Source organism: Argopecten irradians, chromosome 9 (assembly GCF_041381155.1).
Source record: "Argopecten irradians isolate NY chromosome 9, Ai_NY, whole genome shotgun sequence".
Lineage (NCBI taxonomy): Eukaryota > Metazoa > Mollusca > Bivalvia > Pectinida > Pectinidae > Argopecten > Argopecten irradians.
Genome location: NC_091142.1, coordinates 40,715,931 through 40,732,911, shown reverse-complemented (window position 1 = coordinate 40,732,911; position 16,981 = coordinate 40,715,931). Strand labels below are relative to the sequence as shown.

Sequence of the window (16,981 nt, the reverse complement as noted above, 5' to 3'; positions counted from 1 at the left end):
AACAGACACTCCAACACACTTGCATGCCAAATTCCTTACTAGTAACACAGGCGTCTGCATCTGGTTTTGGAACAATACAATATGTCCTATCCTAGGTTAGGCCTATTATATTTTTATCAAACCAGAAGCAGACGCCTGTGCTAGTAATGTTAGAACTGATTCTCGCAAAAACTCCTTCTTTCCCCGCACTATCCAAGACGGGAACTCGCTTCCGCCAGATCTTATAATCTCAAAGTCGCTAGACTGCTTCAAAACTCGTCTTTCATTTCTAATTTAATTATTTTCTTCTCTTCCCTGTACATAGCCACACCTTCAACAATATAGGTAGATATATTTGAACTTTACCGCCACTCTACCTTCTTTCGATCGCACTCGGTAAATATCGGTTGTTTCCGGTGTGCAGTGGAAGTTTCGAATCAGCAATTGACCGATTAAGGATTTTAATAACTACATGTATACCTTTGAGAAATATCTTATCAATTAAAAACATAGAAAGCAATAATCGGGCCGTTAGATATTTACCACAGAAAATATAGATGATACGAAAATGCGGAATATGTCAATAATTGTATCGACCCCCATCATTGGTTACTGAATTGTTAAAAGAGCGAATCAATTTCGTCGTTACTTTCACATTTGAGGTTTGTTTTGGACTCGTCACAGGATGTTAGACAACTAGGTACCCCTAAATCTTCGTGTTTATTCAATTTTATGTTAAGTCAAAACTTAATGATATTTTACACATTATTCACAATGAATTCTCATTTTAAACCTGATTAAATTCCGACCAGAGGGCGACTGGCTTGGGACTGACTTAGAGGACACAACATTTGATTAGTTTTAGTAATCAAAATCATTTTATGACTGAGCATGGCTGACCATTTGGTGTCTTTTTAATAATGTCGCTAGGCCTTCTAATGTTCCCATTGAACAAATGTCATCACATATGATATATACATGTGTAGGCAGTACTTAGAATGGTATCATCAAATGATCGTTACCTGTTACCTCTTCTTAGACACCGTAGTTAGCTGGTTCCAGCTAGTTGTGGCGCGTTTTGTTCATTTACTAGATTATTGTCCGGTTGTGCCTTATAAAAATTGTGATATTGCAATGGCAAGTATGTACGTTTCGTCAGTTTGTAACATGGATCCATACTAGATAGTTAATTTTGTAGAAAATAATTTGGAGCTACTGAACATTTTGTCTTTTGCTATCAAGATCCTAATATGTATTTCTGTTATTTTTCAGATATCAGAACAGTCATTGTTTGAAATTGGAAAATGTGGGTAATCACAATTCTAGGCAATGCTACATTTTCACAATGAATGAGGAAATGCTTGAAGATTTGTCAAAATATTGATAACATAAAATAAAGAAATAACAAAATGGCTGAAGAAACACAACAGGTTCCTCCGAGGAGTAACAATGGTAGCCAAACATTTGGTTGGCAGCTTCCTGCTCAGCATGGGCATAACGAGGCTCAGCATGGACATAACGAAGCAAGAACTGGAGGAGGAACAAGACCTACTGGACCTACACTGGCCCAACATCTACGACATACAAATACTTTTACTAGATCTGTACCGCAGGCAAGGGAGGCCCCACAACGAAACAATGTTCCTCACACACCCGTCATTGCACCACAAGTGGTTCCAGTAGGTGGTGGTGAAAACGGTGACCAGCGGCCAAATGACCAATCGTTTGTGATAGATTTTGGTTCAGTGTTTGATCCTACTTCAGCCAATGTAGGCAGTATAAACCTGCAGAGTCTGCAGCAAATGGCACCAGAACATTTCCAGTTACCAGCGATTGGTAATCACGACGAAAATCAAAACACAGGTCCTCAGAATAATGGCCATCCTCATGTGGCCCATGGTATGGACAGTTTGGACTGGAACATATTCCTTCTCAATTCCTTACTCTTCATCGTCATTCTCGGCATAAGGGTTGTCTCAGATCATCTTTTAGGTAACTATATTATAAGGTCAATTCAGGTAATTTAAAGAAAATATATAATGAGCATATCCAATATTTAGAAAAAATTCAGTTAAATGTGTTATTCATGAAAATGTCTCATCATATCTTTATAAGTTTATATACCATTCATTTCATTTAGAATAAAATAAACTATTGTTTTTGTCCAGCAATACTGCAATAGTGTTGCATCACAATGAAATTGTGGAATACATGCCTATATATGTGCTGCTTACAGGTATGCTTGTCTTTATTGGACTTGGAGGAACTTTCTTCTATGCAAACATGTTTTTTAAGAAGATTGTCCACGAGTCATCTTTAAGAGTAAGTTAGTGTGCATGTGGTTTCTTTTCATTGGGCAGATCTTGTAAGAAAGTCAAAGGGGTTACAACTAATAATTCATTTATAAATATTGATTTGGTACTTACCATATAGGTTGATTGTTTCCATCCACCTCATGAATTTTTCACCCTTGGTGATATAAATGGAATTTTAACAAAATGAAACCACAAAACTGAAAAAAAAACCCTGAATGAACATTTTTTTCTTTGGATATCTGTATATTTAATTTATTTAACAAGACAAAATATGTACTACACATAAGACATAAATTATATTTATAATCGTGAAGGATTTCTACGGAAGAACATACTTTGTATTAATCATAACTGTTAAAGGAATTACTCGGACTGTTCTGCTTTTATATACATGTAATTGAGTTTGATAATATTTGTGAAGAAAACTCACAAATACTTGAATTCAAATTAACATGATATATATTTTTTTCTAACAGGATGCCATGCTACACAATGTACTGCTGTCTTATTTCTGGATAGTCATGTTCCTCACCGCCAACATTGGTTATGTCTACTATGTATTCCAGGAACAGCAGCTTTGGAATGTGTAAGTGGTGAATGTCTGGCCTGCGATGACGAGATCAAAGTTAAGATGGTGTAAAAGTTTCAGTTATCAGAATTTATGGGGATTTTTTTTTGTCTGTGGAGGAGAGGGTGGGGGTTGATGTAAATTGATTCCCTTTTCCAATATTTTGGATGATATGTAAAGCATCACATGGCAACTGATGTGTCAAGAAAGTTAAATAGCTTAATATGTACTTGTTATTCAAGTTGTATAAAACAAAATACAGGTATGGTGAAGCAAGACTATTTTAAAGATCTACAGTCGAAACTCGAAGGACGGTTGAAAACCACGTTCTGACCAAACCTAATGACATTACGTTTGAGTGGAATTCCGGATGAGTCAAATTATTTTCGTTGGTCCGTTGAATTTCGAGATAACGAGTTTCGACTGTACTATATTAACTTAATCTCATACTTAACACCCAGATTGATTAATTCAAAGAATTTTGATAGTTCCCACTTATCAATTATTAGCATTTTACTGTATATTCAAGTAAACTTTTCTCCAATGGTCCCGCTGACCTCAGGTCAACAATGTTTGTATACATGTATTCATATATGTAAATACATCAAGACCTTGCATTGAACTTTTCTTTAGATACTGTTGATAACTGGTATCATAAAAATTAGTAGAGTGGTCTAGTTTGCTTTCATTCCTTTTAAGGCTGATGTTCCAACTACCTGTGAAATGGGAAGGAGACATTTGGATGTTTTTCTGGGCTATTTGTGTTAATGACTTTGTCCTGAAGTATGTGACTGTGATAATTAAAGCATTTATCTCCATGGCACCAATAAAACCAAAGAACAGGGTGAGTTTTATAGCTACAGTCCTATTATATATGATATCAACACATGAAATTAATACATTTAAATAATGGTATTGCCATTTAAGTTATATCTGCCCAAATTTTCATACCCACGAATCAAGAAGAGCTATTAATGTTTTATTCAAGAGCAAAAGTTGTCAACATTTTGATAGTTTCAATACTTACAATGCATAAATTTTATTTTTACAAATACAAATAAGAACTGGAAATGATTTTTAGTAGTACTGCCATATATGAGTCAATCATTTCTCAATATTTTGTGGATCAATTTTTCTCGATCATAGCAATGGCCTGTAAAATCACGAGAATATAATCTCTAACGGGCTATACAGTATCACTGCATATACCAGTTTATGAAACTATCATGATCATTTCTGTCTAATTACAGGGGAAATACTACATGTTTGTAGAACACATTATGCAGTTATACCGAATGGTTATACCCATAGTTCCCTGGTTCCACTTCCTGTCCGATGGACTTCACTGGTTATTTGCAGCAGGCCTTCTCTGTCTATACTTTCTATGCAAGGTTTGTATACAATCGGATCATAGCAACTACATGCGGAGAACTTGCTGGTATTTAATGGCACTGTAATGACCATCACATTTATGACTTTAGCTGCAATATAGTAGCTCAAAAGACTTTTAGACAAATAATGATGTTGTCTTTAGAGCTACAATTGGCGCCCATTACTGCTAACGGAGCAAAGAAATTAGTTTGCAAACCGTTATTAAAACGTTTGTATGCATTTTATCTTGCATGTTTTATATCACTTACCTAATTGGCAATAAAACTGAACTGTATAAAATATCAAATTCACAGCGAGACATTGTTTTGTTCACATATAAATATGATGGTCTTTTCGAAGGAAAATTATACGACATGTCTACAAATTATGAATTTGACGTCTTATGAGTGGTTAAGTAGATATTAAGAACGGTCATTATGTTTTTTTTGGACAAAAATAATATATAATGCATGTATACACTTAAATCAATTGGAAACCTACAACAAAGTATAGAAAATTGTGCCGGAGTGATTTTCTGAGGCAGTGCTCCACTACGACACTTGGGGACCATTTCGTACCCGGCTGAAAGGTATAGTAGGCCGGGTACTATATTTGTTGTATTATGACTTAAGTATATTAAGTTTGAATATCTCTAGTGTTATTCACTTTGTTATCTCAGAGAGTACCTGTGGGATTGGCAAAATAGCTGGGGTGTTCAATTACCAGACCTCTACCCTGGGCTTGTGAGATTGAAACTCAAGTAGGACATCCTAAACCTGCCATATACATGTACATTTATATGTACTTAAATGACGCAGACTGTCAGTAGGATGTTAACCTGACAAACAGAATAAACCACATCTAATTAATGATTGTAAAAATAGATAAATAACAAAATAAACCACATCTAATTAATGATGTAAAAATAGATAAATAACAAAATAAACCACATCTAATTAATGATTGTAAAAATAGATAAATAACAAAATAAACCACATCTAATTAATGATTGTAAAAATAGATAAATAACAAAATAAACCACATCTAATTAATGATTGTAAAAATAGATAAATAACAAAATAAACCACATCTAATTAATGATTGTAAAAATAGATAAATAACAAAATAAACCACATCTAATTAATGATTGTAAAAATAGATAAATAACAAAATAAACCACATCTAATTAATGATTGTAAAAATAGATAAATAACAAAATAAACCACATCTAATTAATGATTGTAAAAATAGATAAATAACAAAATAAACCACATCTAATTAATGATTGTAAAAATAGATAAATAACAAAATAAACCACATCTAATTAATGATTGTAAAAATAGATAAAAACAAAATAAACATCTAATTAATGATTGTAAAAATAGATAAATAACAAAATAAACCACATCTAATTAATGATGTAAAAATAGATAAAAACAAAATAAACCACAATCTAATTAATGATTGTAAAAATAATAAATTATTTAATTTCTATTCATTTAATCACTTATATATTAGTTTTAAATATATTTTAATTTTCTTTGGCACTTAAATGAAAATTCTTTTCCTTTTTATCCTTTTTTTTGTGTAAATTAAATCCACCATTTACTTTTCCAGGCTTATCAGCTGTTTTTTAAAATGAAAGATGTACAAGGTGCTTTCATGAAACTTTTAAGAGAAAAGGTATGTACACAAAGTTGTCCACTTGTATGTCATAGGAACCACCATGAAACTCAAATATTTCTGTTCATTTAGAATTTGTTGTATTTCCATTTCAAAAACAACCGAAAAAGAAATAGGTCAAAGTGAAGGGATGGACAACATATATATTGTAATGTCTATGATAGATATTTTAATAATGTTCTATATAAAATAATATGAATATATATAATTTGTTACAAATCATATGCTAAGAGAGCGAATTAAATTTTGAAACAGTAAAGCATATTTATAATGTACAAGTTTACTACAAAGTCATAGTTATTTCCCGTCAAGGTGTCTGAAACATGTGTATAACAAACTGTGCTTATAACAAAGTAATTTTGTTTGTCCCCAGAGATTTGTTTTAACTGTGCTTTACTGTATATCTTCTATACCATCTAACAAAGTCAAAGTTGACAGACCACAATGAACATGACTCATGTTTTCATTCTTGATCTTATAGTTGAGAGCTGTCTTGCTGTTCTCCAATGGTATAGCTCATTGTTCAGTACTTATAATGTATAATATACATGCATTCTCAAAAAGACTTGTGTTGCATCTCTTACAGACATATGGTATAAAGCCAAACAATTCCGATATAAAAACACGAGGTGAGGGGTGTCCCATCTGTCAAGATGACTATAAAGATCCTGTCATGCTGAATTGTAAGGTAAGTCTCTATTGTGTGGCATTAAACATCATTTTGTTACTTATGTTTTTGGACTTGGATTTGTTTGATTCACAATTTTTCTGGGAATTAGTTTTTGAGTACCAGTTTTTGACTACCTTTGTTGGTTTTAATGTATCATCTGTCATTTGTGCTCTAGATACATCCTGAAATATCCTAAAAAGTCATCTGGTACTGTAGTCTATATACAGTGCATGCTTTTCCATGTTTTTTTTTAAATTTTATTTTTGGAGGGAAGGGGGTGATTAGTGATTATGAAACGAAAGTAGTCCTGTATGAATGAAATGCATGGTAGTCATTAGGTCCTTGATAAGTGTTGTCATTTGCTTAAACAACGAAAATAAAAGAGAAATTTTCTTAGCTGTATTAATATACTTTAATTTTGCATAGAAATGACTACATTATCTTTCTTTTCTGATAACACAATACATTCTTTCTTCTGCTTTCAGCACATTTTCTGTGAGGATTGTGTGTCGGTGTGGTTTGATCGTGAGAAGACATGTCCAATGTGTAGAGCTCAGATCCACACAGATAACTCCCTGTGGAAAGACGGATCAACCAGCATCCATGTACAGTGGTACTGAACCATGGGGTGTACCTGTATCGTTACCAGGGCCTAGGCGTTCAAAAGGTGCTTAGGGTAACCACAGTTCAACAACTATTTTCAAATTAAGATAAAATTATTTCTTGTTAAAATAACTTAATAACAAAATTTTCATAAAATTTCAAAGTATAACATTCTTCACATACTTATCCATCTTGGAGAATAGATAATCACAGGTTTTGGAGTAAATGAAAATTCCTCTAATCATGTCATGTAGCTAATCGAAGGGCCCGGTTGTTCAAAGATTGATTATCTTAATCAATTGATTCGTGAAATTTTCATTTCTCATTTGCTACAAAACCTATAATTACATCTCAAATAAAAAGAACAAGTAGGTGGAGAATAGAGTCCTTAAGATTCTTGTAAAATTTTGTAAAGTTAATATTATAGGAAATGATTTTATCTTGATTTGAAAATTGTTGTTAAATGGTGATTAAGCTTATCACTCTTTGAACAACTGGACCCATAAAAAGGTACTCACATCATAGATCAAAGGAATGACTATGGCAGGGAATAAGAATACACTAAAACAAAACATTCATGATGCCAGATGAATACTTCAATCTACATACCGTCTCAAGTGTCATCTCTCTGTATGTAATTAAGTCATCAAGGTTTATTTAATTGTGATAAAGGTGGCGAGTTGTGAGTTACATTATGAATGGTGATCATAAGGTTTTATTTATTTTGATAGTGTTTCTGATTATTTATATCTTTCTCTGTTTGAAAGATGAATTTGACTAGTATGAATCGTGTCCAAGTATGGTGCATAATTATTATATATATTGAGATAAACAATGGCTGCTTGCATGTTTCTGGCCTGGTGTGGTTTGATCATGACATTGTACAAAGCCATTTAAATTCATCTAAGTGATATTCTGTTTTGGAGTTTAGGGGAAATATCTTTTTCTCTGCAGGGTTGACTTGGAAAACTTTTCTTATCTGTAGTGTAATACAATGTACTTATAAGTAAGCTTTTGCAGTTATGTCAAATTGATATCAAATCGATAGCCATTTTAATGATGAAAATAAAATTGTTAGTTTTTTGTGTGAAATACATACAATCACTAACGATTAAAAATAATTCTAAAATCATAAACTGCAGTAAGAGTAATTGACTGTGACACTGTTTTAGCTGTGATAAAATGTATGGAATTCTTCTTTGTAAATGAAAGCTTGATCACTTATATTCTTGTGTTATTTATATTATTGTATTCATTAAAGATGCTCCATTGCCGACAAAGCATAAATGATATTCATCAATTGAACAATAATTGGTGTTTTATCATGTATATATATGTCTAATTAACACAAAAAATAATATGAAATAATTTATTTCGCCTTTGGTGCATGCGCAATCAATATTTCATTCCATATAGGATATAATGCCAAGGAATTTTTTCGGGATGCAAATAATTATTTTTCCTATTTTCAACTTGAAGTGAAATTAGAAGCACAAACTTTTCAATGGTGGTAATGGTGTTAAGTATGTTACTTTTGTAACTGAAGAAAAATACTAAATCGTCTGCTCCTGTTTTTGATAGTGAAAAAATACTATTTGTCAGCGGTGGACCATCTTTAATTGACTGATGTGAAACCTTTGCTTTTGGGATTATCTTTCTTGGTCATCAATCTTTTTGTTTTGCCTCTCATGGTTGAAGCTTGAAATTGAATGTTTATCATACATTTTACCATTTGTTCAATGTTTCCACTCGTACATTAGTTTGGGTATCGTATATTTGTGCCAAGCATTTGTATGTGTCATGTTATATGTTGTCTGGACTTGAACTATTGAAGAATTAACTGTTAATTTATTTCATAACTTACATAAAATTATGTATGATACTAAAGCGATAAGGGTTTTTTTTCATTCATTAAAATATATTCTGATGCTTGTGCAAATGAGTGGCATTATGGAAAACTGTTTAGTTCTTTCAATATGATTTTCTCAAATATTTAATTTATGCATTGGCATTATTTTGAAGTTTGTCTCTAGATTAGTAAAAAAAAGTTAGGATTATCAAAGTTTAATGAGATTGAATACTAGTTTCCAATGATAAAATAAAGAAATGTGAGGACTTTTACTCAGTAAGATTGCACAGTTCTGCTTCTAAAACACGTTTTTGTACATTGTTTAAGGGGATCAATTTCATTCTGAGTTCTTTTTTCATATGTACTAGTTTCCAATATGGAATTTGCCATAAAATGGTGCATACAATCCATAGCTATATAACGATCTGCTACAGGTTTTGTTAAGGCATGACTGATACAAAAACAAAATAAAGGATAAAGTTGGAGATGAAAAACATCTTTTCTTTATTTTACTGTTTTAAGTTTATATTGTATTTAATTGCTTGCTTTTCTTCTAAAAGAAAAAATCCAAAATGGTTTAAGGATGATTGGCTGCAAAATAAAACGTGTCAGCCATGGTACTTTTAACTATTAAATTGCCAAATGAAGTTTTACGGTATGTTTTTATCAGCCATTAATCATTAAGTTTGAACGATAAAATGCAATCTTTTATTCATATATATATATATACATTTTCATTGCAGTTCCACTATGTAACCTTATCAAGCACAGTTTCATTTCATACAATCTATGAACTTCAAGCGCTTATAATGATGTCATTATCATTGTGACATCACAATTGTCGTGCCAGCAATCACAGAAAACTATTGTTCAAATGGCTGTTCCATCTATGACATAAGCAAATGATTAATTCATTATAGATGCTAAATCCCTTGGGATCTCATCATAAAATTGTAACCAAATGTAAATATAAACATCGAATGTCTTAGTTGGCATTCATAGCCAATATGAATGCCAACTGGACAAAGGCAAATTCAATGAAGATCGCTAGCGCTTCATGTTGAATTTGCCTCTGTTCAGTTGGCTTTCATCTGAAAGATGTGCAATGCTTAAAATGATACCATATAATGCATTTGCCAAGCAATGGACATTATAAAGATTATTTCCGGACTAGTGAGTATAAATAACTTTTCTGAAATCTGTTCCATGACATTTTAGTTCGGATTGTAAGTTTTTTGGAATACAGTAAAACATGGTTACTCTATATAGCTAGGGACCAATGAAATCTCTTTGTTATAAGAATAGTTCACTATACATATATTACAGACATCTTATAGGAACATTGACTGGGAATAGAAAGTACTACGTTATAATCATGAATTTGTTGTAAGCATGTTCGTTATAGATGTTTTTTTACTGTATTGGCCTCCATATTATAGGAGGTCCACTGTATCATTGAGTGGAAATGGTCTTCTTTATAGTACAAAAATAATCAACAACACAGCATTATGAGCATTCTTGTTTTATTGTACAAAATAAGACAATGTCAGTTATCATTACTTATGAGAGTAGCATAATAGTCTAGACAAGGTAAAACAATGGGTGGTTACAGGTAAAAATCTACACACAATGAGCGATTTCCTAACTCAATCATGCATGTAATACTACTACACCTATCATGACTGCTGTACAAATCTGAAAATCTAATGGTATAGCATGTCCTACCTCTATGTTATATAGATTACTGAATTGCTAACATGCTCAAAACATTTGGCTTAACTAAGGATTCACAGAACAACAATTGTATAGTTGCATAGCATACATATCGCTCACTTATGGTTAAAACGATAATACAATATGTATTTAATATGTTGTTGCGACTCCACAATTTCCAGTTTAAGTAGAAAACATATACAATTCACCTTATTCATTTCTACGTTACATTAGAAACTGAAAGCAAAACCATGAAGATTTTACTAAAACTTTGGTGTTTATTATATGAAGAAAAAATCTTCATGCGAAAAAGTTTCCCCTGTAAAATTTGATACAATATTAAAAAATATTTGTATTATATATGTTATGTAATTATCACACAACCTCAATAGTGTAAATTCACTAAAATTGTTTAGTAGACCAGGTTATGGTTTATTTAGTGTTAACAGACATAAAATGTATTCTGTATATCGGCTTACATCTATACTCACACTATTCGTAGAAATATACACAATAAAATAAATATCTATAAGAACTATTGGTGGTTCAAACTCGGAGCATCTGATTGAATGAATGACGAAGCCGTTCACTTGATTTGAAAAGGAAAATGGAAGCATCAACATTGGTATCAATAATATTGCCACTACCCCTCAAATCACACATTAAAGGAAATGTGAATTATAAAACAGGATCATTATCTCTTAAACAATTTCTTACAAGTACTCAATGTAAAGCATTTTTGGAAACATTCTGTACATACACACGTACCTTTAGGAATATAACAGCCGACTTTGATTCAACTGGTTTTGAATTACACTTATGGTTTTAAATTACTGAACAATTGAATTCTAGACATTAGAATTATATTTGGAAAATCACTGTGAAAATATTTTCTGAATACTTTAATAATATAATCCTGTATATATTGGGAATATTCAGTACTACCAGAGACCTATAATGAATACAAAAATCACATTAAAATGACCAAGTGAGATGTTGTATTATACTTTGTACGAGGTGTACTGGTATGTACACTACAAATAAGAACACTTCAGGATAACGAAAGTATCAGGGTTAAAAGAGCAAAATGAAAACGGCTCTGAATCTCTAAAATATCACGGTTTGTTCTCACAACCTATCAAGCAAGCAAGCTGTGTACTGTAATTCCTAAAGGTTGCACTATATTACATCTGTCGCCTGGTCGATTCTCTGGATTATTACATACATATATCAATACATAATAGATTTGTCATAGCTATCACTGAACATTAGATAGCTGCAAGGTACAACAGTATCTGTAGTTTTGGAGGATCCTGCCGTCCTTCAATGACCTTGACCTACCATTAGCTCTAATTAAGTATGGATGATAAATGGGACGTAATCTAAGGCAATATCAAAGGCATTGAGCATAAAAACATTGTTTGTTTACCTCTTAAATCTAATCTGTATATAAAACCACAGATATTACTGTAACATGGCGTACATAGTCGTACATATTAGGATAATCAGATAATTTTAGGTGGTCTTTCATCGTGGTGATCAAATTATTATTGAGATAATATATCAGATACAGTAACAATGGAACTTGACTCTACAGATACAAGATGACACAAAGGAAATGCTATGACATTAGTAAATCATTGTTGGTTATTACATCACTGTGTAAGTTTTTCTATATTTTCACTGGTGGACATTTTCATATTATACAAGTCATCATTTAATGGAACTAATTCACATACCACATGATACCCGATAACATTTGTGCAGGAATAGTATCTCCAATGGTGATGGAACATAACTCATTGTAATCTTCCCGCTGAAATGACATTAGTGTCTGATATCATCTTTTGATGTCATTTCATCACCAATTGTCCCGTAATGTTACATGTTATCAGGTATCACATGGTAAGTAAGTAAGTCCCATTCAGTGTATATATTCAAATTACACAGGTTATTGTTTAATTCAGTGGTGAGTAAAATCAGATTTCATAGCGGCTGAATCTTACTCTGTATATCACCATTTACATTAGGTTAGATGTAAGAGGGAAACAGGAATAAACTGGTTTAAAATTCATGCATAAATGTGGTTATATAAACAATGGATAATGATATAAAATGGTAGATACAGCACAGCCGAAGCAGCACAGCTAAATTTTAAACTCCCATATACAATTTCTAGATACCCGGTAAACTGCTAATACTACAGTGGTTTGTAGCATATGATAGACAATAAACACTCATATGAGGATCTCTGTTGCTAAATTATGCCACTGGGGTAAATTTGTCTACTTGTTAATAATTCTGTCCAAATGAATTCAAAACAAGAGTTCAAAGTCTTCACTCACACAACATCGCATTTCATTTTATCATCCCTATATTGAGATATACCATGTGTAAGTTTTTCTGTTTTACAATATAAAATACTTTGATTTGTTTGGTCTACAATTCATGATGTCACAATACATTCCTCTGTACCAGCTAAAAGTCTTTATATCTATTTGGTGTAGTTATTTGCTAATTTTATGCTACAAACCCCCATGTATAACATTCACATCGAGAACATTTAGTGCTATATGTAATACAGATGATAAAGCACCATGTTATATATACAGATACTAATCACAATGATACCTAATACAATGACTACATAAACTACATACTATTTACAGATAATAATATACTGGACACACTTAATACAAAATGTTATTCACAAATATATATTGCAGTAATATTATAAGTATATGATTAATGACAATGTATCACTCAAGATTCATGCACATGCTTGGTTTTCCTCGTGTGTATCAGAAAACCTCCCCCCAGCAGTTCGTACTAACATACACCACGTTTGAGCACATACACAGTAGGGCAGAAAGGATCAAATGTGTAGTCTTTGGTTTACATAGTACATAAAATTATAGCAACAGCAGAACTAGTGTTAAAACGATAATGTAACAATCCACTGTATTAACGGCCAGCGGAAAAAAATGGAAAATTTTGCACATATCAAAATAAGACGTACATTTGTAGGTTAAAGCACATATCTCCAATAACTTAGGGAAACAGGCAGATTAGATAGCTCATACTGACAGTATCCAATCATGATTTTTGGATGTTATACAATTAACATTTTAAATGTTACAAATGGATTGAAAAAAACATAAATGGATAGAAGAACAAATGATTCTAATTATTGTACAGTGAACAATTGATAGAAATATGAATACTTGGCCTCAAATAGAAAAAAAAGGAACAGCACAAATGGACATCTGGACAGAAACACAGTCATAAATAGATAAAGATAAAAGATGCATGGATACAGTCAGCAAACATAAGGTGTAATAGAAAATTGGTAAGAAATTAATTTATCTTGAGATGTCAAAAATGGCACAACTAGATTATTTTAATCATCTTTTGACCTGAAATCTATCAAAGTGCAGGGTTTACTGTGTTGTGTGAAAATATGTTGTATTGTTGTGTTAATCTAGAATACAGGTAATTAGATTTTATCAATCGCATCTCAAAGTTTTTGTGCTCACCAGACCATACAAAAGAAAAATATTTTAAACCTCGAAAACTCTCTTATGAAATTAATTCTTATTTAATTTAATTTCCTTTATGCAAATAATGCACAACCAGACAGATAACACAATGGGCAGAAAGACAGACCAGAAATGTATGGACAGTCAGGTGGACAGATTATACATAGGACACAATAGACACGTATAGACACACGTACAGACTAGCCACTGGATAGTTTGACATTAGTATAACAAAACCTGGGAGTATAATGACAATGATATTTACATGATTAACATCAGGGTTTAATACACATTTAGAAGTAATGTACAGATGAAATCATCATTCACTAGTAAAATGGAAATCACTTAAATGTCTAAATAAATGTTTATGGTTTATGAATGAAATTTTGATTTTTGAAGATTTCAACATTTACTAGAAATGAGAAATTGGGACTATGATTTCTAGATACATTTGTTCTCTATTAGAAAGTCTCCATGTTATATTGATACAAACAAATTTCTTAAAACTGCCACTAGTAATTTATGTAATTTGTCTTACCCTCTTCATCAATATATTTGTTATGGACAAATAGACTTCCCTCGAAGAATCCTTGAATATATATACATTTCTTTTTTTGTGTGGCATTCAAAATGGTTTTAATTAGAAAAGAAAATATCACTGCATGATTATCTTTATGAAACTTCCTCAGAGTGACAAAATCACAATAAATAAAGTGTGTGTATTATTATGTACAAATGACTAGGTTACATAATTATTGATTAAAACTGTCAAGTTTAAAATGGATCTGGTTTCTACAGTGTTAGTTATCCCCCTTGATTAACTCTCCAAAACCAAATACTTATAAACATAAGGTGTCTAAAAGTTTAGTAATATTAAAACTTTGTCACAGACAAAATACATTAACAGATGTCACATGTAAATTTCTTATTGTTTGGTACAAAAAAGTAGAAGTTGTTTCAAGTGTTTTCATTATACGGTATTACAAATTGAGAAAAATTCAAGACAGAAATTTTTCCAGATACAAAATGTACTGAATTTTCACTGATTATTTGAGTTAACAACTAAGATGCCTCATTGTCAAAACATTAATCATTGGTATATGACTACCATGTTAAGTATCCACAACCTACATTTTGTATGTACCCATGTATTGCACTAAATTTTAATGTAGATTGAAAACTGAAATTCTGAAAAATAGTGAATATTTCCAGCAGATAAAATAGATGTTGGATGACAAATCAGCATAATCGATTCTACTTTCTGATGAAGAATTTTCCAGACCTCTACCCTCTGTTCCTTTGAGATTTCACATGTACGAGGATAAATATCATAGAAAGAAACGGAGCCTCATTCTGGTGGGCCCTGAGATTCCGTAGTGGACAGTTCGATGTAAACAGGAAGTGAGTATCGGCGACAACAGAGCGTGTCGAGTGTGATGAGGAACATCGTATGTCACTGGAATAGTGTCACTAACTGTTTGGCTGCTCGGGCGATATCAAACGCGCACTGCATCACTTGCTGTGTTTTAAGCGGAATCTCCAGTTCTGGGTCCATATCTCCAGGATGGCCATTCAGACATTCCTCCCGTAATCTCCGTGCACTTGTTGTCAGCATGTGAAGTGCACATTTGACGCTCTCTGACTGTGGTCTCTGTATAACAAACAAAACATTGTACAGCTAAGGAAAGGTTAAAGTAGTATTAGACAACTGAATCACAGAATACAAATACATACAGTACTATTTCAGAAACTATTTCTAAAATAAATCATCTATTACAATTCTAGATAGATGTTTAAGAAATACTGCTGTCGCAATATTTTCAAAAGAGAGAGGCTTGAGAAATATTGATAAATTCTAGATGATCTTAAGTGTGTATCTGGAATATCTCATTCTGTCATACCTTATATTTACCATTAACATATCTTCTAAGGAAATATGACCCAGTGGCATAGGAAGATGAAACGTAATGGGGGGGCAAAGGTCCTCAATATTCTGTACCCCCCCCCCCCCCTCGGGCGCCCCGCACCCACAGGAGATACTTGATATACTTTTTTTCATATATCATTACATATAATCCTTGTACATTTCTATAAACAGTGGTGTCGCTAACAGGAAATTAATGAATACGCTAATAAAGGGTATCGCCTGGGAAATATTATGATAAAGAACGACTGAGATGAGTTTTACGATGGAATTTAAAGATTTTCGAGCGCCGAAGGCGCGAGATTTTGGTGTTTGGGTCGTCCTGTGAAATATTATGATAAAGAACGACTAAGATGACTTTTACGATGGAATTTAAAAATTTTCGAGCGCCAAAGGCGCAGATTTTGGTGTTTGGGGGTCCGGGGGTCTCCCCAGGGAAAAAATTACATTTAGAATGGCAGAGATGAGTTTTACTGCGCATTTTGTTGAATTTGCGAGCGCCGAAGGCGCAGGATTTTGGTGTTCGGGGGTCCGGGGTCTGCCCGGGGAAAAAAATTTACGATTTAGAATGGCAGAGATGAGTTTTATGGCGCATTTTGTTGAATTTGCAAGCGCCGAAGGCGCGGGATTTTGGTGTTCGGGAGGTCGGGGGGTCTGCCCGGGGAAAAAAATTACGATTTAGAATGGCAGAAATGAGTTTTATGATGTATTTGATGAATTTGTGAGTACCGAAGGTGTGAGATTTTGTTGTTTTGGGGGTCCTTGGT

At 32.6% G+C, this 16,981-nt stretch overlaps 2 protein-coding genes across 5 annotated transcripts in view; one reads left to right on the top strand and one right to left on the bottom strand.

The window, feature by feature from the left end:
- The first annotated feature begins 580 nt into the window (after positions 1–580).
- LOC138332350 (E3 ubiquitin-protein ligase RNFT1-like) lies at positions 581–7,690 on the top strand. 2 transcript variants are annotated; one of them, XM_069280422.1, is made up of 9 exons: positions 581–679; positions 1,252–1,971; positions 2,216–2,301; positions 2,771–2,880; positions 3,562–3,706; positions 4,113–4,253; positions 5,851–5,916; positions 6,503–6,604; positions 7,072–7,690. In XM_069280422.1, exons 2-9 carry the CDS (start codon positions 1,389–1,391, stop codon positions 7,204–7,206), a joined length of 1,368 nt encoding a protein of 455 aa, XP_069136523.1. In that variant the 5' UTR covers positions 581–679; positions 1,252–1,388; the 3' UTR covers positions 7,207–7,690. The 2 variants fall into 2 exon arrangements, with proteins under 2 accessions (XP_069136523.1, XP_069136524.1); XM_069280423.1 differs by having other exon boundaries at positions 619–641.
- Positions 7,691–10,544: 2,854 nt separating this feature from the next.
- LOC138332349 (ARF GTPase-activating protein GIT2-like) overlaps positions 10,545–16,981 on the bottom strand; it is a 67,821-nt gene continuing 61,384 nt past the window's right edge. For all 3 annotated transcript variants that reach the window (XM_069280418.1, XM_069280420.1, XM_069280421.1), the window contains one exon: positions 10,545–15,941. In XM_069280418.1, coding sequence (XP_069136519.1) covers positions 15,744–15,941 — 198 coding nt within the window. In that variant the 3' untranslated portion in view covers positions 10,545–15,743. The remainder of the gene's footprint in view (positions 15,942–16,981) is intronic.

Excerpts from the sequence above, each read along its gene's own strand:
- LOC138332350 (XM_069280422.1), top strand. The coding sequence starts at position 1,389 with ATGGCTGAAGAAACACAACAGGTTCCTCCGAGGAGTAACAATGGTAGC. Across the intron at positions 3,707-4,112 it reads CAATAAAACCAAAGAACAGG|GGGAAATACTACATGTTTGT; the intron begins GTGAGTTTTATA and ends GTCTAATTACAG. Across the intron at positions 6,605-7,071 it reads CTGTCATGCTGAATTGTAAG|CACATTTTCTGTGAGGATTG; the intron begins GTAAGTCTCTAT and ends TTCTGCTTTCAG.